Source organism: Mastomys coucha, unplaced genomic scaffold (assembly GCF_008632895.1).
Source record: "Mastomys coucha isolate ucsf_1 unplaced genomic scaffold, UCSF_Mcou_1 pScaffold23, whole genome shotgun sequence".
NCBI classification, from domain to species: domain Eukaryota; kingdom Metazoa; phylum Chordata; class Mammalia; order Rodentia; family Muridae; genus Mastomys; species Mastomys coucha.
In genome coordinates, this window is record NW_022196906.1 from 104,584,840 (window position 1) to 104,607,929 (window position 23,090).

The following is a 23,090-nucleotide window of genomic DNA, read 5'->3' on the forward strand; positions in this document are numbered from 1 at the left end:
CTCAGAAATCTGCCTGCCTCTGCCTCCCAAATGCTGGGATTAAAGGCGTGCGCCACCACTGCCCGGCTGAGTTGGATCTCTTAATTCAAGGCCAGCTTAGTCTACTGTGAGTTCCAAAAGTAACTGAGAGATGTAGGGATCTGACTAAGCCGGTAAAGCACCCCTGCACACGTGTGAGTTTAGATTCCCCAGGGCCATAAAAGCCAGGGCATGCATCTGTAACCTCAGTTCTGAGAGGTCAGGGGCAGGGTGCACCACAGGCAGAGCCCTTAAGCTCACTGGCCAGTCTAGCTTAACCAATACAGTGGAAGTTTGGTGAGATGGCTTAGCAGGTAAGGATGCTGTCACTAAGGCTGACAACCTGAGTTCAATTCTTGGAACTGACAGGTACTCAGAAGGCAGACAGGCAGATCTCTGAGTTCAAGTTCAACCTGGCCTACATAATGAGTTCCAGACCACCAAGGGCTACATAGTGAAACTGGTGGAGGGACTAGAGGTGGCCCAGTGGTTAGGAGCATTGTATGCTCTTCCTGAAGCCTTGGGTTCTATTACCATCACCCACATGGTGACTCAAAACTGACTATAATTCCACTTCCAGGACATCTAATGCTTTCTTTTGGCCTCTGTGGGCACCAGGCACCAGCCATGCACATGATGCATATATGCAGGCAAAACACCAATACACATAAAATATACCCGATGCCTTTCTTCAGCCTACATGTACACGAACATGTATATATGCATGCATGCACGCACACATACACACACACATGCGCACAAAGTTAAACTGAGGTCTAGGAAGAAATAGAACCCAGCTAAGGGCGTAGAGGAGCAGAGAGGCCTGGTAAGTTTCCATGAGACAGGAGAGATCACTGGTCAAGGATAAAAGGAAAGAGAGAAAGGTGAGCAAAACTAAAGAGCTTCTACTCTGACCTAAACTCTGAGTCCTTCATTACCGACATACTTGGAGAATTGAGCTCAGGTTCCCTGTCCTGCCAGGCTCTGTGTGATCCTCAGTTTCCCCATTAGTGTGTGTGTGTGTGTGTGTGTGTGTGTGTGTGTGTGTTCCCGCAATGCTCCAGCCTGCAGAGGGGCTGCTCATTTACATGCTATTTTGCATTAACCCTCCCAAGTGCCAGCATGCCAGGTGCTGTCTCAGTCTCCTGGTCCTCTTGGGCTCCTTTTTCTTCCTTGAGGACACTCTGGTAGGTGTGCTCTACCCATTTGTTCACCATGGCAGCTCTGTCCTGCTTCCTACCTGGGACAACTTGCTGTTGCCTCTCCCCCTCCTCTTTCAGACAGGGTCTCACTTTGTAGAACAGGCTGCTCTGGAACTCACAAGAGATCTGACTGCTTCTGCCTTCAAGTGGTGGGATTAAAGGTGAAGGGGTGGGGGCGGGTCAGAATGAGAGAGAGAAAGAGAAAGGGGAGAGGGAGAGACAAGAGAGGAAGAATGGGGGAGAGGAAGAGGGAGAAAGACTTGCCACATTCACTGAAATTGCTTCTTCTTTCTTTTTCTTTCTTTCTTCCTTTTTCCTTTTTTTTTTTCAAGACAGGGTTTCTCTGTGTAGCCCTGGCTGTCCTGGAACTCACTCTGTAGACCAGGCTGGCCTCAAACTCAGAAATCCACCTGCCTCTGCCTCCCAGGTGCTGGGATTAAAGGCGTGCACCACCACCGCCCAGCAAAAGCTTGCTTCTTATATTTCCTATTGCTATGTGCTCATTCCTGTTGTTCCTGGCCTCCAGCCCTCAAAATCTCAGCTCTGCCTGCCCTGGGATAACTTCCTTGATTGGTCACTACCCTGGCCATCTTCTCATCCAGTCATTAATCTAACACCCTGGGGAAGGGAACACTTACTAAATGCTAGGTTCTGAGAAGCAAGGGCAGTAAAGGTTAAGAAAGTTCCAAGAGGAACAGCAAGTGGTGTCCCAGGTAGAGGGTCACCTGAGGCTTCCTGACCACAAGACCAAGGCTTGGGTGGCTAAAAGAACTCTCCTGATGACCTTGCCTTGGTTTCCCCAAGAGGACCCTGAGGCACTCCAATTGAGTAATGTCCAGGGGCACTCTGATACTGTCTCCCTCCCTCTCTCTCCTCTCAGAGCCCACCAAGAGTGCAGGACCCATGTGAGGAGAGAAGGCAGGTCTAAATCTGGGGTCTCTTAGGGGAAAGAAGGACAGGAACTAGGGTACTTCCCCCTCGGTCCTCACCCAGACCCACAACTGGGGAAACAGGTTTGCCAGCAGATGGTAGCTCCTGCCCCTGAAGGGAGGGGCCACCTGCGCTGCTGGCTGGTTGGCTGTGGATTGACAAAAAGGGTCTCTTCTTTCTTTTTGAGACAAGTCTCAAAAGACTATAGCCCAGATTGGCCTCAGACTTTTGGCAATCCTGCCTCAACCTCTCTCATGCCGGGATTACAGGCATGTGCCATCATGCTGAGGCTCTAAGGGTCTGGCCACACCTGTCAGATCCGCCCTTACCTTCCACACCCCGAGACACACACAAAGGGTCCCTAGCAGCACTATCTCTCCTTGGGAACCCAGCACCAAGAAGTGGGACGGTGTTTTTGGAGCAGGCAGGAAGGCTGCACTGGGAGGCTGCCTGGCTTCCTCTCCCCAGGCAGCCCGGGCCCCACCCGACTCCTGAGTTTGCTCTTACATCCTGGATTTATGTGTTGGCTTGGTCCCAGGCTGCCCCCTGCCTGTCTAGGCAGTTGCTTTCACAACTACAACCAGCCAGCTTGTGCCCCATACACGTAAGCCTTCTGGGAGGCGGTGGGAGTACAGCAAACAGAAGTGGCCAACAGCTCAAAACCAAACAGTCTGACAGCTATGAAAGGGTGCGGTCCTGCCTACCACCCGGCCTGAAAACCCAGCGGTGACATCTCTGTAGACTCATCACCTGCTTTAAGTTCTCTTCACTTGGTCATCTCCCTTGACGATGGGGGGACAGAGGCTGAGTGGAGGGGAGGGCGGGCTTTTCTGACCTATGCCAGCCATAGTGGCTCCCTCTCTACAAAGTCCAGGTGGCCTGAGGGTAAAACTGTGTTGATTTTTCAGACGGGAAGTAGAGGCTTAAAGGTGCAATGAACTTGGCCTGGGTTACCCTACGTGGGACTCTACTACATGCCACCAGCCCAAGAAGACAAAGGAAGCTGTGGCCCTTCAGACTGAGACCTACGTTCTGAAGAGACAAACCATCAGCCAGCCTCTTCAGAGGGCCAGGGTAGAGCATGAACTCTCCCCATATCCCTGCTCTCCCAGTGACACGCTGTTCAAGGACACACAATGGACCATTGTGTCCAGGGCACACCTGAGCTAGGCACCTAGTGCCAAGCAGGTGCAAGGAGGGAGGCGGTCCCCCAGGAAAAGGGAAAGTGGGGCTCCTAGAGTTTGAGTCACAGGCATCACAGCCCCTCCGCTCGCTCCCCTTCTGATACCAGCTGAGGCAGCCTGAAACGAGGGTCCCTTTCAAACATCCCTTCCGGCCTCACCACCGTCCCTGCCCCATTGCAGAATGGAGGTAGGTTAAGGCTGCCTCAAGTACAGTAAGAGCTCATCACTAAGTACTTCTCTGAAGGAGTCTGAGGTGACTAACGTCTGATGTACTTGTCAGGAGTGGCACCTGCCGGATTCCCCCTACATGACATTCTAGCCACCACGACGACCTATCGCGAATGCGCCTCTCGGGCGAAGCAACCAACACGCCACCGAGTGAGTCCCTCTCTTTCCAGGTCTCAGTTTACCCAGTTCTGAAAAGGGTGAGAACTGAGCGACTTGGCCAGGTCAACTGAGGCTGCGAGGTCTCGCTGGGGATTTGCAATACAAATTTTGCTCACCCGCGAACACTGTCCCCCGGCACAAATGCCCGAGGCAGTCGGGCAGCCCGGCAGCCAGGGGGACGCACGTGTGCGTGGGGCTGAAGTCCCGTGTATGCGCGCGCCTATCTGCGGCCCCGGGGGAGCCGGACGCAGGTGCAGCAGACACTGCGCGCGCGGATCTGGGGACCCCGCGGACCAGGGGCGGGACGGGCTCACCTGCGCGTAGTAGAGCAGCCACAACTCGTAGAGCCGCTCCGAGGCGGCCATGGCCTGACCCGGCTCTGGCCCTGCCGCGCGCCACCTGTCGCCGCCTCCTCCGCGCCGCCCGCCGGTTGCCCCGGGCCAGGCCCATGGGCGGGAGGGCGTCACCCCGGGGCGGAGCGGCGCTACACTGCTGGGGGAAGTCCGCGGCTCCGGACCCTGTCGCACTTAGCCACCAAAGTCTACACGCCCCTCCTCCTCCACCTCCCGGCCGGCCACCGCCTGGCTTCCTACACTTGGCTGTCTGTGGCAGCGGCCACCGCCCCGCCTCTCCTAGGACCGTGCAAAGGGCGGGGAGTCAGGCTGGAGGAGGAGCCTGAGGTCAGGGCGACCCGGGAGGTCGCATGGAGCCCCGCCTCTCGCAGGCGGAGTCCATTCAGTGCCACTGGCATGATCCTTTCCAACCTCCCCGGTGAGGGGCTAGTAAAGGCTTCCTAGATTGTTCACCCGAGTTAGAGAACCTATCGGGGTTGGAATTATCGCTATTCCATGAAGGGACTGTGGTTCGCGCGGAAATGACTAGGGTCCTTCAACAATACTAATAATAACCTCGTCCATGACGACTACCTGTGGCACTCACTACGTGCAACGTTCTGTTCTATGAGCTTTATGGAAGACAAGTGCTACCTTTTAGTTTTGCCGAGTGTTGAGCTGGATGTCGACAGCAGGACAAACCTACCTGCGGAGGAGCAGCGTCCTTCCATTGGGCAGGTCCTTACCAAGTTTAGGATACCTACAGCCCACTCCCTCTAGGAATCCTTCCCAGGTGCTCCGTTGGTGCGAGCCCCTCCTTCCAGGGCCCGGCACTGGCTTGTCTTGCTTTGTTCCTTTGGCCTGAAGGAGGTGGGTGCCTCATGCCTGTTTTAATGAATGAAGAAACAGAGGCCCAGACAAGCCGAATGAGAATTGCAGGGACAGCAGGAACAAGGGATCTAGGCCTGGCTGAGTCATTTCTGGGCCACTGTCACCAACACCCTGTCTGTCCTTTCCTTGTGCCTGGCCTGTGAAATGAGGGAGCCCCTGGTGTTGGATGGGAACCTGGTTCTTTATTAAGAGCAGGGGAAAGTTTGCTCGGTCCAGACTGCTCCTATTGGCCCTAAGGATTGAGAATATGAAGTGCCCTATGCACCTTAGTCTGAACTTTTTTTTTTTTTAATTTGGTTTTTCAAGACAGGGTTTCTCTGTGTAGTCCTGGCTGTCCTGGAGCTCACTCTGTAGACCAGGCTGGCCTCGAACTCAGAAATCCACCTGCCTCTGCCTCCCAAGTGCTGGGATTAAAGGCGTGCGCCATTGAACTTACATTTCCTAAGCATAGCTATCCACTATGCTAGGGGCTGGCAGTCAACCCCCCTCCTACTGTAAGGGAAGGTCTTAGACAGAACCAGGTTAACCCAGGATAACAGTGAGGTTAGAAAATGGTGGCATTTGAAGGGAGCTGTTAGGGAAGACTGTTCTCCTGTGGAGCTTTATAACAGAAGCTCCAGACAGGGAGCCACGTTGCTAATGGGCTAGTCATCTCCTGGGAAGAGGAGTAGCGGAAGAAAAGAAGCATCTGCTGCAGTCAAACTCCTTCTCCTTTTGTTTTGTGAGACAAGATTATTTCGTGTAGTCCTGACCATCCTAGAACTCGCTTTGTAAACCAGACTGGACTCGAACTCAAAGAAAGATCCATCTACCTGCCTCTGCCTCTCAAGTGCTGGGATTAAAGGCGTGTACCACCACGGTCCTGTGCCTGTCAAACTTTGTCTGTACTGGGAGGAAAGAGTAGTTTAGTGGCGCTAATTTGGCCCTGGTTGCTCTTTGCTCTTATTCAGGGAGGGTAGCCTGACTCTGGTTATGCGGGAGCTCCAGAAAGGGAGGAGCGATCATTCTTGAGTTCAAAGGAAAAGGCCATGCAGCCAGGCCTCAAACTCAGCAAGTCTGGAGCCAGAGAGTGGATAGCGACGCTTACGAGCAATAACTTCATCAGGCGAGTGCAGGCGAGTGCGAGCTGCCTGCCACTGGCTGCTGTCTGTAGAGAAGGGAGAGGCTGACCTTAGAGTGAGATGGGAATGAGAGTGGCCAAGGAAGGTTTCTGCGTGTTTGTCTGGTAGTAGTGCTTTAAGACAAGGTTATCTTACGTAACCCAGACTGAACTCGACCCCATAATTTTGATGCCTCCGCCTCTGAAGTGTTGGAATTACAAACCTGCACCACTTCACCCGGCTCAGGGAATGTTTCTCAAGGCATTCACTCTTGAAGAATCGGCACAAGTGGTTAAGGATGGCTAAGCATCCCAAGAGGGCAAATAGGAGAGGTGGGGTGGTGGTTAGGCAAAACCAGAGCAATCGACTCACTCTATTCTCTTCCTCTCAGGTCTGACTCTACTCGCTTTCTCACAAATAAGTGTCGGACAAATCGAACCTGAACGCCTTTCCCCACAACCCAGCCGGCTCCCTCTCTGTACAGGTTGCTCCAGATCAAGGGGCGTGGTCTTCTGTATCAACTCAGCATTGATTGGTTCTCAGGGCTTCCGGTTCTTCACTGTCTCCCTTGGATTGGCCATAAGACATTCTTCTAGGCACTGAGCCTGCGCGAGGCAGGAGCGAAAGGAGGGGGGCCTCCGAAAAGATGGCGGCTGCTCCTGCCGGTGTGGGCCGCCTCGAGGAAGAGGCGCTGCGGCGGAAAGAACGGCTGAAGGCCCTTCGGGAGAAAACCGGGCGCAAGGTGAGGAACGTAGAGTGAGGGCTGCGGGCATGGCGGCCAGTGCTCTGGGTCAGTGGAAAGGCAGAAGACTACTAAAGAACCACTACAGCCAAGGTGCGCGTGCGCTGGAGCGTGGCGCATGCGCGGTAGGTCGGCGCTGAAATCTGTTGCTGAGATAGGCTCGTCTCTTAAGAGCAGGGGCGGACCTCGCGCGTGCGCTTTAGGAAGTAGTTTTCGGGCGACAGCCCAGATGCTTCGTCCGTGGTAGTCGTTGCAAGGCTGGCTTTTAACTTTACATGTTTGTTGGGTTCGGCGGTTGTTTGTTTGTTTGTTTGTTTGTTTATAACGTTTTGATTGGTCCCATTGGCCGGGCCTTCTGCCACCTGCCACCAGGGCTCCCTTGGGTAGGACAGCTAGTGACTTCTGTGGATGTGCAGCCGGAGTCGACTCAGCAGAAGTCTAGAAGATGTCTGGGTATACTGCAGGGAAAGAAGGCTGCCTTTTCTTTCCCATCTTGGCTTACTAGTCTTCTTAGTTACTAGATTCGGAAGCACGTTTCCTTCCTTTCGTTAGCCGCCGAGATATGGTCTGGATTCATCTCTACTTGCTGGTCTTTCCAAAAAAATGAAATTCACTACTTGTATGCAGATTTTGGCCGTGTCACTAGACACGGTGAGACTTGGGACAAATTGTTTCATGTTCCTAAGCCTGTTTTCTTGTTTGTTTTTGTGTTTTCACTTCTCCAGTAGAGGAATAAATAACACATTCACTTTTTGTGGGTTATTTTAACATATAATAGGGAAAGTCAGTAATTAAGGCTTGTTCCACCTCGCCTGACCTCCAGTAAGTTTTGAAATTAGTCTAAGTCGTGTGACTTAGTTCCTTCACAAGATCTTTTTTTTTTTTTTTGGCTATTGAGATTCCTTTGAGATTGCATGAGAAACTGGAAGATGTTGGCTCTGTTGTTACATAGACAAAAACAAAAAACAAACAAACAAAAAAACCCAAAAACAAAAAAAAACAGTGTCCCTTATTCAACAAAATAAGAGGTGGGGGAAATCAGAGATTCCACTTCCGACTTAACAAACAAACAAACAAGAAAAAGATTGGTCAGTCTTATTGACTTTTGTTTTCCTTTCGGAATAGCTGCCTGCTATACCTTGTAGTGTACTATGAGAAAGCGAAAGGGAAGTAGCGAGAGTGACAGCTGGCCAAGCTGGTTTCTGCTTTTGTTGGCAGCTTGTGAGAATGGTCAGATAGTTACCCTCCTGAGTCTTCAGACCCAGGGAGGCTCAGGCTTGGCTCTTCTCTTCACTGTCACTCTCTGTGTTACTCTGGAGGCAGGGTCTGTCCAGGAACTGGAAGCTTGTAGTGGTTGGTTGGTTTTGGGTAGGCTGGCAGCCTGTAGATCCACCTGCCTCTGCCTCCCAAGTGCTGGGATTAAGGCTTGTTCCACCACACCCAGCCTGCAGTAAGTTTTGAAATTAGTCTAAGTGGTGTAACTTAGTTCCTTCTCAAGATTGTTTGGGCTACTGAGGTTCCCTTAAGATTCTGTATCAGCCAGGCAGTGGTGGCGCACACCTTTAATCCCAGCACTTGGGATGCAGAGGCAGGTGAATATCTGAGTTCGAGGCCAGCCTGGTCTACAGAGTGAGTTCCGGGACAGCCAGGGCTATACAGAGAAACCCTATTTCGAAAAAACCAAAGCCAAACAAATAAACAAAAAGATTCCGTATGAAGCTAGGGGTGGTAGTACATGGTTGTTGTTCCAGTTCTTGAGAAACTCAGGCAGGATGATTGCTTGGCCAGCCTTGGAGGCACATGGAAAGGATCCCTGTCTCCAAAGAACAAAACAAAAAAAAGATTCTTTCTGAATTTTTAATTGAGTTTTCCTGTTTGGGTAAAGAATATTGTTGAGATTTTGTAGGGATTGCCTTGAATCTGTAAGTCATTTGGGGTGGTGTCATCATTTTAGATATGTTAAAATCACCGGTCTTGTGAGCCTAGCATGCCTTTCCATTCAGTTGTTTTCAGTGTCTTCAGCTGTGATGTTGTCTTGTGTAGGCTTTCTATCTTGTTTTTGAGATAGGATTTCTTGTAGCCTGGCACTGGTTTCATACCCATCAAGCAACAGAAGACCTTGAATTTCTAATCTTGCCTCCAACCTCCTAATGCTAGGATTATCAGCATGACCCACCAAGCTGGGCTTTATATTGTCTATATTTATATATAAAGCTGGGGGCCTTTTAAATGTGTGCTGGGATTTCGCTGAAATAGTCTGGTTTGTCGTCCCTTTGGCCAGGAGGAGCGTGTGTTGGCAGGTTTGTTTACTACTTTATTGGGTTCTTACACCTTTACCTCCCTCCCAACCCTTACCCTGCAATTAGTCCTTCCATTCCTCCAACACTAGGTAGTAGAGAGAGAAGGTTAGATAGAAGGAAGGGGCTGTAGACATATTTCAGCCGACAAAGTAGACTACTTCCTTCTGATTACGGGCATTGAGTTCCTTGGGGGCTATCTTTGTTGTTGGGATATCTCCAACTTCTTCTCATCTCTGTGCTCATGACCAGTTGACAAACCACAGCAGCAGGAACCTGGAGCAGCTGCCAGCCCACTCAGAGCTCTCTCATTTTTACCATCTCCAGAGTCCCCAGAATCTCTGCAGCTGGCAAAAATGATACTCCTGCTAGAGCATGAGGCAAATCATAATCACCTGCTGTGAAACAGTCTCTAATCCCACAGCTGGGATTAAAACAAAATCATATTCACATAACTGGAGTTTGAAACCAAAATTCTCACTACAAGCATGTATTGTTCGTGTGGATTTGAGTGTGCAGGTGTGTCTGGACCCATGTACATATGGAGGCAGATGTCAACATTAGGTTTCATTCTTGATTCCATTCCACCTTACTCTTGTACATGTGCATGTGTGTATAGTGTACATGTGTGCATGTATGTGATGCTTGTGCAGGCCAGAGGTTGGCATCGGATGTGCGACAGGGTCTCACTGATCTCATGCTCACATAATGAATGGGTAAACCTACCTGCCAGCAAGCTACAGAGTCACTGGCTCTGCAGCCTCTGCACTAGGGCTGCAGATGTGTGCAACCATGGATACAGAAGTTGTAAGATCTGAACTCAGGTTCTCATGCTGGCAGAGCATGCACTTGATAGACTGAGCCATTTCCCAAGCCCTCCCTATTATTCTTTGATGTAGTCTCTTCTCACTGAATCTAGAATTCATTGTTTTGGTGAGGCTGCGGGCCAGTGAGCTCACAAGGATACTTTTGACTTCTGCCCCCCTCACTGTTGAGGTTACAGATGTATGTCACCTGGCTTTTAAATGCTTCATGGGTGCTAGGTTGTCTCAGAACTCAGGTCTCATTCTTGCATGGCAGCCACTTTACTGAGTGACCCATATTCCTGGTTCTTCTTCTTCTTTTTTTTTCTTTTACTTTTTTTTTTTTTAAACTCTTGCTGTGCTGAGATGAAACCCAGGGCCTTGAGAGTGCTAACCAAGAGTTCCCTCCCTGGGCTGATTCATATTTCTTTACTTGTGAAGCTATTCAGTTTTTTTGTTTCTTCATGAGTCAATTTAGTTTGTGTTTTTCTATGAATTTGTACATTCACCTAGATCATCCAGTTCTCTGACACACTGATTGCCATTTAATTGGGCTCACTTTTCACACGTCCGGTTTCAGAAAGTGTTGGGCTTATTTCTAGAAAGTTTGCATAATGGTTTCTGCATTAGAATGGAGAGCTCACTATTGGTCCTTGGGGTTTCCTCTCATTCTCTTTAAGAAGTAGGGGCAAGACAGCTCAACAATTAGAAACACTGTCTGCACTGGGCAGTGGTGGTGCATGCCTTTAATCCCAGCACTTGGGAGGCAGAGGCAGGAGGATTTCTGAGTTCGAGGCCAGCCAGGACTACACAGAGAAACCCTGTCTCAAAAACACCAAAAAAATAAAAAGAAAAAAGAAACACGTCTGCTTGTACAGATGACCCAGGTTCAGTTCTCAGCACCCACAATGGCTCCTCAACTGTCTGTCACTCCAGTTCAAGAGGATCCAGTGCCCTCTTCTGGCCTCCACAGGTAGGCACTGCATGCTGTGGTACATGTACCTGCAGGCAGGCAAACACTCATAAAATAAAAAATGAGTAAATCTAAAAATAAAGGAGAAGTAACTGTGAAGCTTGCGTCTTGCTGCAGAGGCTCTGCCGTGTCCTGATGTCTTTCCCTGTCCATGGACCTGCCATGTCCTGATGTCTTTCCCTGTCCATGGACTGTGTGGAGGAGGAGGTGGAGGGTGCTGGCTTTTTGAGACAGGATGTGTATGTCTTTGACTGACATGGAACTCATACAGATCTGCCTGCTTCTGCCAACCAAATGCTGAAATTAAAAGGTGTGTGACAACAGGCATGATCCTTTCTATAGGCTCTTAATTTTGTCCCCACCCCTGGGGCTTTTCCTCATTAGAAAAGGAAATTCGAATTTTTTTTCTTGATTTTTTTTTTTTTTCCAGTTTGTGTGACAGAATGTTTGGTTGGATTCCAAACAGGTCATTGGAGCTGGCAATCCATTCCTTATGCAGGACTATATCCCGAGCACACTGTGCGCAGGCTTCAGGCACTGGAGTGGAGCGGTGGGGGACGCAGCCTCTCCCAGTCGCCTTCTCTCTTTCTGGAGAGTCAGATACCAAGTACACTCTGTCTAGCGTTAGGTGGAGATAGCCCTGTAGAGGAAGAGGAGGAGAGCGAGATGGGAGTTCTGGAGTCTCTGCTTCTGTTTGTAGCTCTCACAGTTTCATTTATTACTGAAAGCAACAGCACTTTCAGCGTTAACTGGGAGAATGTGTCACCAGACCAGCTTATCTTCTCTGCTCTTGATGACAACTGATAAGTCAGCCAAGGAAGGAAGGTTTTACTATTCATTTATGGGTGGCAGCTCAAGCCAGTAAAGGTTAGCTTATTTGCCCAAGATCACATGACTAAGACCAGTGGAGCAGTAGAGGAAGGAGAGACCCTGAGAACAGGTGATAGCTCTTTTTTTGTTTGGTTGGTTTTGTTTTGTTGTTTGCTTTTCAAGACGGTTTTTCTGTGTAGCCCTGGCTGTCCTGGAACTTGCTCTGTAGACCAGGATGGCCTGGAACTCACAGAGATCCACCTGCCTCTGCCTCCTGAATTCTGGGATTAAAGGCATGCTCTATCATTGCCTGGCTCTTTCACACTCAGACTTTTTACCTTCATTTTTTGTGGTACTGATGATCAAATTTAGATCCTCAAGCCAGTTAAACATTCACCACAGCGCTCTCATGATGAGGCAGGGTCTTGTTAAACTGGCTTTGGACTCATTTTTAAATCCTCGGAGGTTTTTGCCTTTTGAATTCGTAATCCTCCTGCCTCAGCCTCCTGAACAGCTGGGATTACGGGCCTGTGCCACTACAGCTGCTGCTGCTGCTGTTCCCCCTCCTCCCCCTCCTCCTCCTCCTCCTCATGTGATTGAGGTGGTTGCTGAGGTGAGAGGTACATGAGAGTGGCTTTGGAAAGGCCTTCCTGTATAGTCTTGTGTATGGTGCTGGGCATGGAGCTCAGCACTAATGCGTTCTGCCATATCCACCACTGAGCCACATTCTAGCTACTGTCTGCTCTCTGATACATTCGGGTTATGAATTACCCGATTTTTAACAAAATTTTGGAGAAATGGCTGATTTGGCAAAGTGCGTGAGGAGCAGAGTTCAGATCCTCAGAAAACCTTGTAAAGTCCAAACACAGCACTTACCCTGGTGCTTCTATAGTGAGGGGAGAACATGAGAGGCCTCCGAAGGTCAGGGGCCTGCAGCCTGTTATACACAGCACTGAACTGCTTCTAACCTCCATGTGTCCACTGTGGCACACAAAGGGTGCTTGTGCACACACATGTACATGCCACACCACAAAGTAAATCCCTAAAAGCATCAGCTTCTGCTGGCCCTCCTCTGCTTCCAGCTTGCTCCAGGAGTGCTGGATTGTAGGCATGCACTTCCACATCTGGCTTTTTAACTTGGGTTCTAAGGATCAAACTGAAATCATTAGGTTCGAATGGCAAATGTTTTTACCCACTGACCCAGCTCCCCAGCCCCTAGATTTTAAAAGACTTTTCAATGATGTGAAAGTGATACATATTTGTATCACTTGAAATTTGTAATTGTATACAGATTTTTAATTTCTGTCATTTCCCAAATTTCCTGTGTGTGATATGATCTTCCTCTCTTGGTGCTAGGCACTACATGACATGGCTTATTCTGGCCAGGCTTCTGCTGTTAGGATGGCTGCTGTGAATTTGTGTTTTACAGCCACCACCGCACTGCTGCAAGAAATGCCAGCCAGCCTGTGGCTCACCTCTCTCCAGCCAAAGGGAAAGGGTAGGTTAAGTAAAGAGGTCTCGCTCCTCTGGCTTGCGCATAGCGGATTGCTCTCAGGTCCACAGCAGTGAGGCATGCAGAACACAACTGGCTAGAAAAGCCATGTAGGGGCTGGAGAGACGACTCAGGGATTAAGAGCACTGACTGCTTTTCCAGAGGTACTGAGTTCAATTCCCAGCAACCACATGGTGGCTCATAACCATCTGTAATGGGATCTGATGCCCTCTTCTGGTGTGTCTAAAGACAGCTACAGTGTACTCATATAAATAAAAATTAATAAGAAAATTTTTAAAAAAGGAAGGAAGGAAGAAGGAAAGAGAGAAAGGAAGAAAGAGAAAAGAAAGAAGGGCCATGTAAAATGTGCTACTTGAGGGGTGAAGAGGTTCATCACCCCAGGCCTGGTGAAATGAGATGCTATCAGAAGTTCAGTGAGCTGACCTACAAACTCCCAGCATCTGGTGTAAGCAATCATTCAGGACTTTAGAATTGATTTGTGCTTCCTGAGTGTAACCACTGGTGTTTGCAGATAAAGTGGAGGAGGTAAAGCGGTCTGGCTGAGCCTCTCTGAAGTTACCAGCCTCTGCTATCTGTTTCAAACCTGGGATTATTATGCCAGAAGTTACCCAGCTACCATATAGGTGGAAAATAAGTGTAAGAATCCACAGTAGGGGACTAAAGAGATGGCTCGGTAGTTAGGAGCCCCTGTTGCTCTTGCAGAGGGCCTAGGTTTGGTTTTCAGCACCCACAGGGTGAAACAGCCATCTATAACTCAAAGTCCAAGGGCTTGAGTACCCACTTCTTACTTGAGAGCACTGGACACAGATAAGTGTGGTGTACACACATGCATGCAGGCAAAACGCTCAAATGCATAAAATAAAATAAAATAAAATAAACACATTTTGGAAAAAGAAAAGAAAAAAGAGGGCGATGGTCCGCCACAGCTTTCTCTTCCTCTCTGTCATGTTTAGTGTGTGTATCAGACTGAATAAAGCACAGACGTTGCTGCTTAACTTGTTTTCAGTCGTACTGTTATACAGGCTTGTGTAATCCTCACGACTGTTTTCAAAGCCTTTGCCAGCTTCTGCAGAAACACTACACCCATTAGGCAGTAACTCACATCCCCTTCACTGCAGCTCCAGGTTGCTTTCCCTGAGTTTCCGTGCTTGAGATACTTCATGTGAATGGTATATGTGCTGTTGCATTTGTCCTGCTCTGCTTAGCACGAGACAAACTTTCTCTTTTCTTCTCTCTTTTTAATTGTTATTATGATGATCAGGTTAAGGAGGTCAGAGGTCAACCCTGTGGAACCTGTTCTTTTCCCACACCTTCTTCATGTGGGATCCAGGCAAACTCTGGTCACTGGGCTTGCATGGCGAGAGCTAATCTAACCCATATTGCAAACCTAGTAGGCACAAATTTTCAACGTTCATTAATATTGCACCACACATCAGGATTTTGTTTCTTTTTAAGGCTAAGTATAGCACATGTAATGGTTTGAATATGCTTGGCCCAGAGAGTGGCACTATTAGGAGGTGTAGCCCTATTGGAGTAGGTGTGTCACTGTGGGCCTGGGCTTTAATATCCTCATCCTAACTGCCCGGCTACCTTTGGAAGAAGAAGTGGAACTCTCGGCTCTTCCAGCTCCATGTCTGCCTGGATGCTGTCATGCCCCTGCCTTGATGATAATGGACTGAACCTCTGAATCTGTAAGCCAGCCCCTATTAAATGTAATCCTTATGCGTGGTCACAGTTTCTGTTCACAGCAGTAAAACCCTAAGTAAGACAACGCACTGTATGGATGGATACACCATGTGCATTTTCTGGATTTTTTTTTTTTTTTTTTTTAGACAGGGTTTCTCTGTATAGCTCTGGCTGTCCTGGAACTCACTAAAGTGAGTTAAAGGCGTGCGCCACTACCGCCCGGCCATTTTCTGGATTTTTGTTACTGAGGACTGAACCCATGCTAAGCTGTGCTCTGCCACCGGGTTTCACCCCACTGACCCAGACTCGCGTTTCCTTGCCCGTCTGTCCAGTGATGGATCTATCCTTCTGACTATTGCTTGTGTGTGGCTTTCATTCTTTTGGATACACACCCAGGAATGCAATTGCTGTATTATACCCTAATTCTGGGTTGTTGTTGTTGTTGTTGTTAAGGGGGTCTGGGTATGGAGTCCAGGTTGGCCTTAAACTTGCTATTGTATTGTAGCCGAGGCAAACTTCAGACTCAAGACGTTCCTGCCTCAAATCACACAAGTACTGGGATCTAGGCATGTTATGCTTTCTGTTTGATTTGGGTTTTTTGTTTTTGTTTTGGAGAGCCAGACTGTTGGCCTCAGCAGCTGCACCATTTTATCATCCCACCAGATGCACGAGGGTTCCAAATTTTCTCCACATCTTTGTCAACTTATATCCTGTCCTCCCTCCCTTTCTTCCTTTCTTTTTTTTTTTTAAACTATGCCCACCCGTAACAGGTAAGTGTCTTATGGGTTTGATTTGTATTTCCCTAGCAATTAGTGATATTGAACATCTTGCTTATTTGCTGTTTGTATCTCTTTAGAGAAACGACCCAGAATTAGGGTATAATACAGCAGTTGCATTCCTGGGTGTGTAAGCCACACACAAGCAACAGTCAGAAGGATAGATCCATCACTGGACAGACGGGCAAGGAAACGCGAGTCTGGGTCAGTGGGGTGAAACCCGGTGGCAGAGCACAGCTTAGCATGGGTTCAGTCCTCAGGTCTTGGGCCCTAATTCTTCTAATCAGGTTGTCATTTGCTGGGGTAGTTGAGATGCGTATAGATTCTGGACATTGAGCCTTTATTGAATTGGAGATTTACTCATATTTTTCTCGTTCCCTAGGTCTCCTTTTTGTGGTGTCCTTTGCTCATGTCCTCTGATGTTCAGACGTTTCTAAGTTCCGTACATTCTAAGTTTCCTTGCTTGTGTGTTTGCTGCTGTGCTCCTCCACGGGCTCAGTTTGTTCTTTAACTTATTTCCTGTATCTGAGAGTTCTATCCACATGTGTCTGTGCACCGTGTCTGTGCCAGGGTCTCTACAGTCCAGGTGACAGCATCAGATTCCCTAGGCCTAGAGTTACAGGGGAGCCACCATGTGGGTACTAGGAATTGAACTGGGGTCCTCTGGAAGAGCCTCCAGTAGACTGCAGAGCCATCTCTTCAGCCTGGAATTTTTGTTTGATTGCTTGTTTTTATTTTTGAGATATAATTTCACTGCATAGCCCAAATTAACCTGGCCTGGAGTTTGTGATGCTTTTGTCTTGAGTAGCACAGGCTACTCCAATTGCTATGACCCTTGGGACCCACATGATGAAAGGAGAGAACCACCTTGAATTTGAAATCTTTCTCCCTCAGCTTCCCAAGCCCTGAGATTACAGATGTGGATGACATACCTGGCTTCCCTTATGTTTATCATATTTTAAATATTGTTTGTTGGGGGATTGTTGTACCTTAAAAAAAATTTTTTTTTTAAATCTCTGTGTGTGTGTGTGTTTACACATGTGCCGAGGCACCTGTGGCAGGTCAGAGAATAGCTTTTAGAATGTCATTCTCTCCTTTCATCATGTGGGTCCCAGAAACTTCAGGCTTGGGAGGAGGAAATAATTTTATTCGCTGAACCCTCTCACTTCTTCTCTGAAGTTCTTAAGTGACATTTTTCCCACTTCGCATTGTGTGTGGTATGTGTCTGTCACTGAGTTACACTCTCAGGCCTGGTGTGATTATTTTTTTTTAAATTAGGATGAATACGTGGAGGAAAGTGTTATAGAATTAATATGCCTTTCCAGTGAGAAATCACTCTGACCGCTTAGAGATTAATAAAGGAAACTCTTAACCTTTTTTTGTTTTTGTTTTTTTGTTTTGTTTTGTTTTTTTGTTTGTAATCCTGGAGACAGGATTTCTCTATATAGCCCTGGCTGTCCTGGAACTCACTCTGTAGACCAGGCTGGCCTCAAACTCAGAGATCCTCCTGCCTCTGCCTCCCAAGTGCTGGGATTAAAGGTGTGCACCACCACTGCCCGGCAACCTTTTTAATAATACCACTCGGACTGGTTCTGGCTAACACAGAGGCCCCAGCCTCCAACAAAAATTGTATTTATGTAGGTCTTAGGCTTATACATTTACATTCACTGTCACCCCTAAATCTTTTCCAGTTTCTTTTTTTTTTTTTTTTTTTTTTTTTTTTTTTTTTTTTTTTTTTTTTTTTTTTTTTTTTTTGGTTTTTCAAGACAGGGTTTCTCTGTGTAGCCCTGGCTGTCCTGGAACTCACTCTGTAGACCAGGCTGGCCTCGAACTCAGAAATCCGCCTGCCTCTGCCTCCCAAGTGCTGGGATTAAAGGCATGCGCCCCCATGCCCGGCTCTTTTCCAGTTTCTAACAAGCCTGTTTAGTACTATTCAATCTTGAATATACTGGAGGCAGTGCTCTTTTAGCTAAATTCTACTTTGTATAACATAGTAGCTCCAAAGCAAGGTTAGTAGATTGTTAGGAACATCAGCTTATTATACCCAGTTTCTCCTGTGTCCAAAGGAGTGTCTAATTACTTTGAGTTGGTTTTCCAGCCCACAGTGGCTTCTTGTACCACGGGGTAAATGGGGAGACTGGGAGGAAGTGTGGTCTGTCTGCTGTCTACAGATAAGACCCCAGGAGGCCCCTCCCTAGGAGGAAGTGCACCACATTGTTAATTTCAGCCCTTTGATATGACAGTAGCCACTATGAGGCTGAGAGCTTTTCTTCTCTGGCACCTACCAGTTGGGAGCCCTTTGACCTTTACAGCTGACCTTGATGGCCCCCAGCAGTTGATGGCAGGTCCTTCAGTGGGCTCCTCCTGGGTGGATTGGTTTCTCCTATTGTTTTGCTCTGCCTGACCCCCCCCCACAAAAAAAAACAAAAAAACAAAGAAACAAACAACTCTAAGCTCATAAGTTAATGGTGTTGAGTTAGAAGCAGTCCTTCCATTGTGGAAGTGAGGACAGACAAAGTTTGGAGTCATACTGTTTGTATGTATTAGGTACACAGGTCTGTGTGGGAGACCCAGCTTTCTAAGTTTACAAAATACTCCCTGGTGAGCCAACCTGCTGTGACAGGTTTGTGAGGGGCACAGCACAAAAGGCTCAGCTGCTGGATTGCCAGTGTCCTGGACGGAAATGATGGTGCCTGGAATCCAGGGCCTGCAAGTCCTGTGGGGAGGGAGATGCCATTGAGGTCACATGCCACCTAAAGCAGTGTCGTCTGGTGGACAGCTGGAATGTCCAAGCACAATGTACTGTACTCCTGGGCTTGGTGTCTGGGAAAGTCAAGCGGGGTCTGAGGCAACTTCATGGAAAGAGACTTGAGTTGAACCATGGAGTGGGAGGTGAGCTGTGGTCATCAGGGAGCGGAAAGGAGAGTGTTCAGGGGAGCAGTTCAGAGGTGGGAACATTCAGGGGCACAGAGGTGACAGCAGAGACACTTTGGAGGATTTGATGGCAAGTACTTTGTGGTGGTTGAAGCAGGGACACACTTTGCCCCTGAAAGTGCTGGGTGATTGGTGACCTGATTCTGCTGGAGCCAGGGTTCATGCTTTCCAACTGGGAAAGCAGCTATCCTGGGGCACTTTCCTCTGTTGTAGGGGAGAGCGGCTATCCTGGGCTACTTTCCTCTGTTGTAAGTGAACCTTTTTTCTTCATTTCTTCTTTTCTTTGTTTCTTTTTTTCTTTTTTCTTCTGTTTTGTTTTGGCATTTTTCCAGAAGTTTCCGTCTAAATAGGTGGGTGAGCAGGTTCAAGGCTGTGTGGATGGATCTCTGTGGCTCCCCTTTAATGCTGTCCTAAAGCACAGGGTGGTATGAGGCCACTTTGTCCTCTTTTGACCCCCTTTCTTCCTTAGAGTCTAAATGTAGTCACTGCAAAAGTGATTAACTTGGCACAAACACCCATGGCTGTTGACTTTCTGGAGTGTTGGGCCAGAACCTGCTCTTTTATTTCCATTATGTGGAGAGAGCTCAATGGTGTCCCACCTACCTTTAAGGGTTGGATGTGACCTTGGAACCAAGAGCTGACTGACAGCTTGTAGGCTCCTCAGTAGCTCCTAGACTAACAGCTGTAGGGGCTAGAGCAGGGCTGTGCAGTAGGACTTTATGTAGTGATGATTATCTGTGGTTTCCACTGTCCTGACACATAGCCACAAGTTCCACATAGCTTTTAGCCCTTGGCATGTGGCTAGTGTGAAATTCAGTTTTAGTTCATTTACTCTTAAATAGCCACCTGCGACTCCTGGTGCCTTATCAAACAGCATGTCACTGAGGCCCTAGTCAGTGCCTAAGAACCATGTTTCTACCTGAGTCCCCTTTACTAGCGACTTGCGACTCCTGGATACCTTATCAACAGCACATCACTGAGGCCCTAGTCAGTGCCTAAGAACCATATTTCTACCTGAACCCCTTTACTAGGATTTGAGGGAAGATAGTAAGTAGAAGCCCAGAGACCCCACTCACCCCCACCCCCACCCCCACCTCGGCGGCAGGAGACTTGAACTGAAGTGCCCATCTTCATGGCCAGACCCTCCAGCAGGTAACAGTCTCAGGCCTCCTGTGCATGCACCCTCAGTGTGGAGTGCCGTGGTTGTGAGCTGCACACACCCTGAGAGTGGAGTGCTGTGGCTGTGAGCTGCACACACCCTGAGAGTGGAGTGCCGTGGCTGTGAGCTGCACACACCCTGAGAGTGGAGTGCCATGGTTGTGAGCTGCACACACCCTGAGAGTGGAGTGCCGTGGCTGTGAGCTGCACTGAGAAGATGCACAGCACAGAGGGAGGGGACAGTGCCAGGGTAGAGAGCACCTTCTGATCTGTGAGAGCAAGGTGGGACCCTTGGCAGTGTGTCGGATGGGAATGGAACAGGAGGGACAGCGGTCAAGAGGTCAGGGAGTAAAGAACAGCATGTGCTGTGTGCAGAGTCACACTGCTCCATGGCCTGTCTGCCTGTGAGATGTCTCTGTCCCCATCCTACCTGGCCACATCCGCATGCCCAACAGCCTTGTTGCAAAGACAGCCAAGCCCAGCCCAGGAGCTGGTCATCCTCTTACGTACTGCCAGTCGTAATATTTGCAAGGTAACATCGCACCTTGTATTCAGTCCTAGAGTTAGATGTTAGTTCACTCCTGTTTACCAGACCAAGAAATCTAAGGCTCGAGGAACCTGTCACAGGGACGTTTTGAGTTACTGCCATTCCTGTGTTGCACCTTAGGACCTGGTCTCATTTCTTCCATTCCTCCCCTCTGGTGCTTGGGGATCTGCGGTCCCCATGAAGGACCCTCCCTTGTGATCAGAGACTGTTGTCGGACTGCCTGGTGTAGCATAGGCCTGGGGGTGTAGCAGAGATAGTGTGGGTATCAGTGCCAGGCATATCTGGCCTAAACCTCAGCTCTGTTCATCCTAGCTCTGAGATCTTGAGCCAGTCTTTAAAGCTCTGCCCACCCTCTACCCTCTTATCTGTAGAACTGAGAGTTTCTGCCTTCATTGGTAGCTGTGTGATAAGAGAACGAAAGCTACAAGTGTCTGGCCCAGGGCCTCTCATAAACACCTGCCACGGACTGGATCCAGTCTTTTTTCCTTTATCCTCTTGAGAGGAGGGTGGCCCAGGTAGTCCTCTAGCCCTCTTTGCTGGGTGCTAGTTGGTGGAGCTGGCCTTGCTGTGCTGGAAGCAAAGGTCATTCTCCAGACTGTGAATGTATTCATCTTAGTCCTAGTTCCTTGAAGGTAGAGTTCATTTTGAGAGCCACATGTTAATTAGGAAGTAAGTTAAAGGGCTGGAGACATGGCTCAGTGGTTAAGAATAAGCTCTGCTCCTGCAGAAGGCCAGAGTTCCATTCTTAAAACCCACATTGGTGGTTCACAACTGCCTGTAATCCTGGTTCCAGGGCATCTCGAAGCTTCTTCTGGCCTCCCTGGGTGTTGAACACACATGTACATATCCCTCCCCGACACACACACAATTTAAAAGTAAACTTTTTTTAAAGAAAGAGGAAGAGGAAGGAAAGGAAAGCATAGTATGGTGGCATCTCGTCTTTGTTCTTGTTAAGTCTATCCTTTTCTGTGAGCTTCTCAGACCTGAGATCAAGGAGACAGAGAGAACCATGTGGGTATCGGGTTTGGGGATCCATCAGTACCTCTTGGGCCAGCATTGAAAGTTTGGATGAGTCACCTTTCCAAGGGTGTACATGTGTGAAAGCAAAGCACCAGATGAGTCAGGTCACATCCTGTGTGTCAGGATCATCAGGGGAGACATTTTGCAGTTCCTTCCTGGCCCTTCTTCCAGCCCCCTGTTCTGGTCTGGCACATACCCTGGACCCTTGCCATGTATCTTCCCCAGGTGGCCGCAGCACTGCATTTTTCTGGACTCTGATAGCTCCCTGACATTCTGTTACTGGAAGTAAGATAGCTTCTCTCTGGACAGCAGCTGCCCATGCTCACAGCAGCTGTTAGCAGATGCATGCAGCATTGCTTTACAGTGCACACCAGATAGACTCCCCACCTCCAAGGTTTCAGTGAGCAGTTTGTGCAGTCAGCAGGGAAGGTGATAATATCAGACTCAGGGCAACTGGCCATATTGTGAGATTGCACAGTGCTTCTAGGCTTTAGGGGTCCTCTGCCTCTGAGGTAGGGGTGGGTGTGGGCCAATGGGGGGAACCTCTCAGGATAAGCAAGAACTAACTTTGCTTCTCTGAACAGTCCCTGAAAGGCTGGGTTTGTAACGTAGTTGGTAGAACACTTGTCTAGCGCAAAGTCCTGAATGCAGCTTGAAGCTCCACATAAATCAGGTGTGGTAGCCCACTCCTTAATCCCAGCACTGGGAAGATAGAGGCAGGAGGGTCAGATAGAAGGATGGTGCGCACATGGGTGCTACAGAGTCAGGTGAGGACTGGCAGTGGACTTTGGCAGGACGTGATGGTAGGGGAGCTTGGTCCTCAGGTGTTTTCAGAGAGTATGTGGGAAAAGAAGTGCCCAGGCTCTTGAGGTTCAGTATAGCACAGAGGTCAGAGCCCACTGAGAAGCAAGTGTCCTTTCTACTTTGTGCAAGCCTTGCTGGCCACAGCCTGTAAGAGCCACTGGTCCTCTCAGAACAGGTGAGAGCATACTGAGATGATACCCTTAGAGGCTGACTGGGTTTGCTTGGAACTGTGATGGCAGTAGCTTCATGGTCATCTATATCTGGATTTTTACTCACCATTACATGTGAGCTGTTGGGAGTTTAGTTCATTTATTCATTTAGGGGCCTGGGCAGTGAGACAGGTCGTGTTTGTAGTTCTAACTCACCTTGAACTACTCACTGTCTGTCCCAGGTCAGCCTCACAAGCAGGCTGGTCCTCCTGCATGAGCCACCGTGCCTGTGTTGTGATCTCACGCTGCTCTGGATTTCCACTTGGAGTGATGACGGAGTAGTGCTATTCTCAGATTATTCTGTCTCGGACTCCCATGTGTTGGGCTTATAGGCCTGTACTATCACACCCACTTTATTCCCAGTCTTGTGCATTAGTGTGCTGGCAAACATGTACATGTGGTTATATACGAAGGGGTGTAATTATGAGTCACAGAATATAGGGTGGATCCTGCCAGACAGCTCAGAATGGCAGGACATACTCCGTCAGTAGTGTGAGACTTCGCACTAACACCTGAGGTCTCTTTCATAGTAGCTGTGAGGAAGGAAATAAAGTGAGATCCTTCTTCCTTTTGTGATTAAACGATAAAGTGTCTCTTTCCATATGTTTGTGTGGCGGGCCTGGTGAGTCTTCTCTCTCCAGCCAACCTCCTCCAGACAAGGTCATAGTGCATCGCTCTGGCTGACTTAACACTCACTGTGTAGACTTTGCTGGCTTTGAACTTGAGGGATCCCTCTGGCTCTGCCCTCTGAGTATGTGTAGGTGTGCACTACTA

The 23,090-nt window shown here is 48.7% G+C and overlaps 2 protein-coding genes across 4 annotated transcripts in view; one reads left to right on the forward strand and one right to left on the reverse strand.

The window, feature by feature from the left end:
• The window catches only part of Nbeal2 (neurobeachin like 2), a 31,600-nt gene extending 27,264 nt beyond the window's left edge, over positions 1 to 4,336 (reverse strand). For both annotated transcript variants that reach the window (XM_031343810.1, XM_031343808.1), the window contains exon 1: positions 4,036 to 4,336. In XM_031343810.1, the coding sequence (XP_031199670.1) occupies positions 4,036 to 4,086 (51 nt within the window). In that variant the 5' untranslated portion in view covers positions 4,087 to 4,336. The remainder of the gene's footprint in view (positions 1 to 4,035) is intronic.
• A 2,215-nt stretch (positions 4,337 to 6,551) lies between these two features.
• Ccdc12 (coiled-coil domain containing 12) overlaps positions 6,552 to 23,090 on the forward strand; it is a 57,120-nt gene continuing 40,581 nt past the window's right edge. The window contains exon 1 of one of the 2 annotated variants that reach the window (XM_031343933.1): positions 6,552 to 6,786. In XM_031343933.1, the coding sequence (XP_031199793.1) occupies positions 6,691 to 6,786 (96 nt within the window). In that variant the 5' untranslated portion in view covers positions 6,552 to 6,690. The remainder of the gene's footprint in view (positions 6,787 to 23,090) is intronic. The other variant, XM_031343932.1, reaches the window with a different exon arrangement.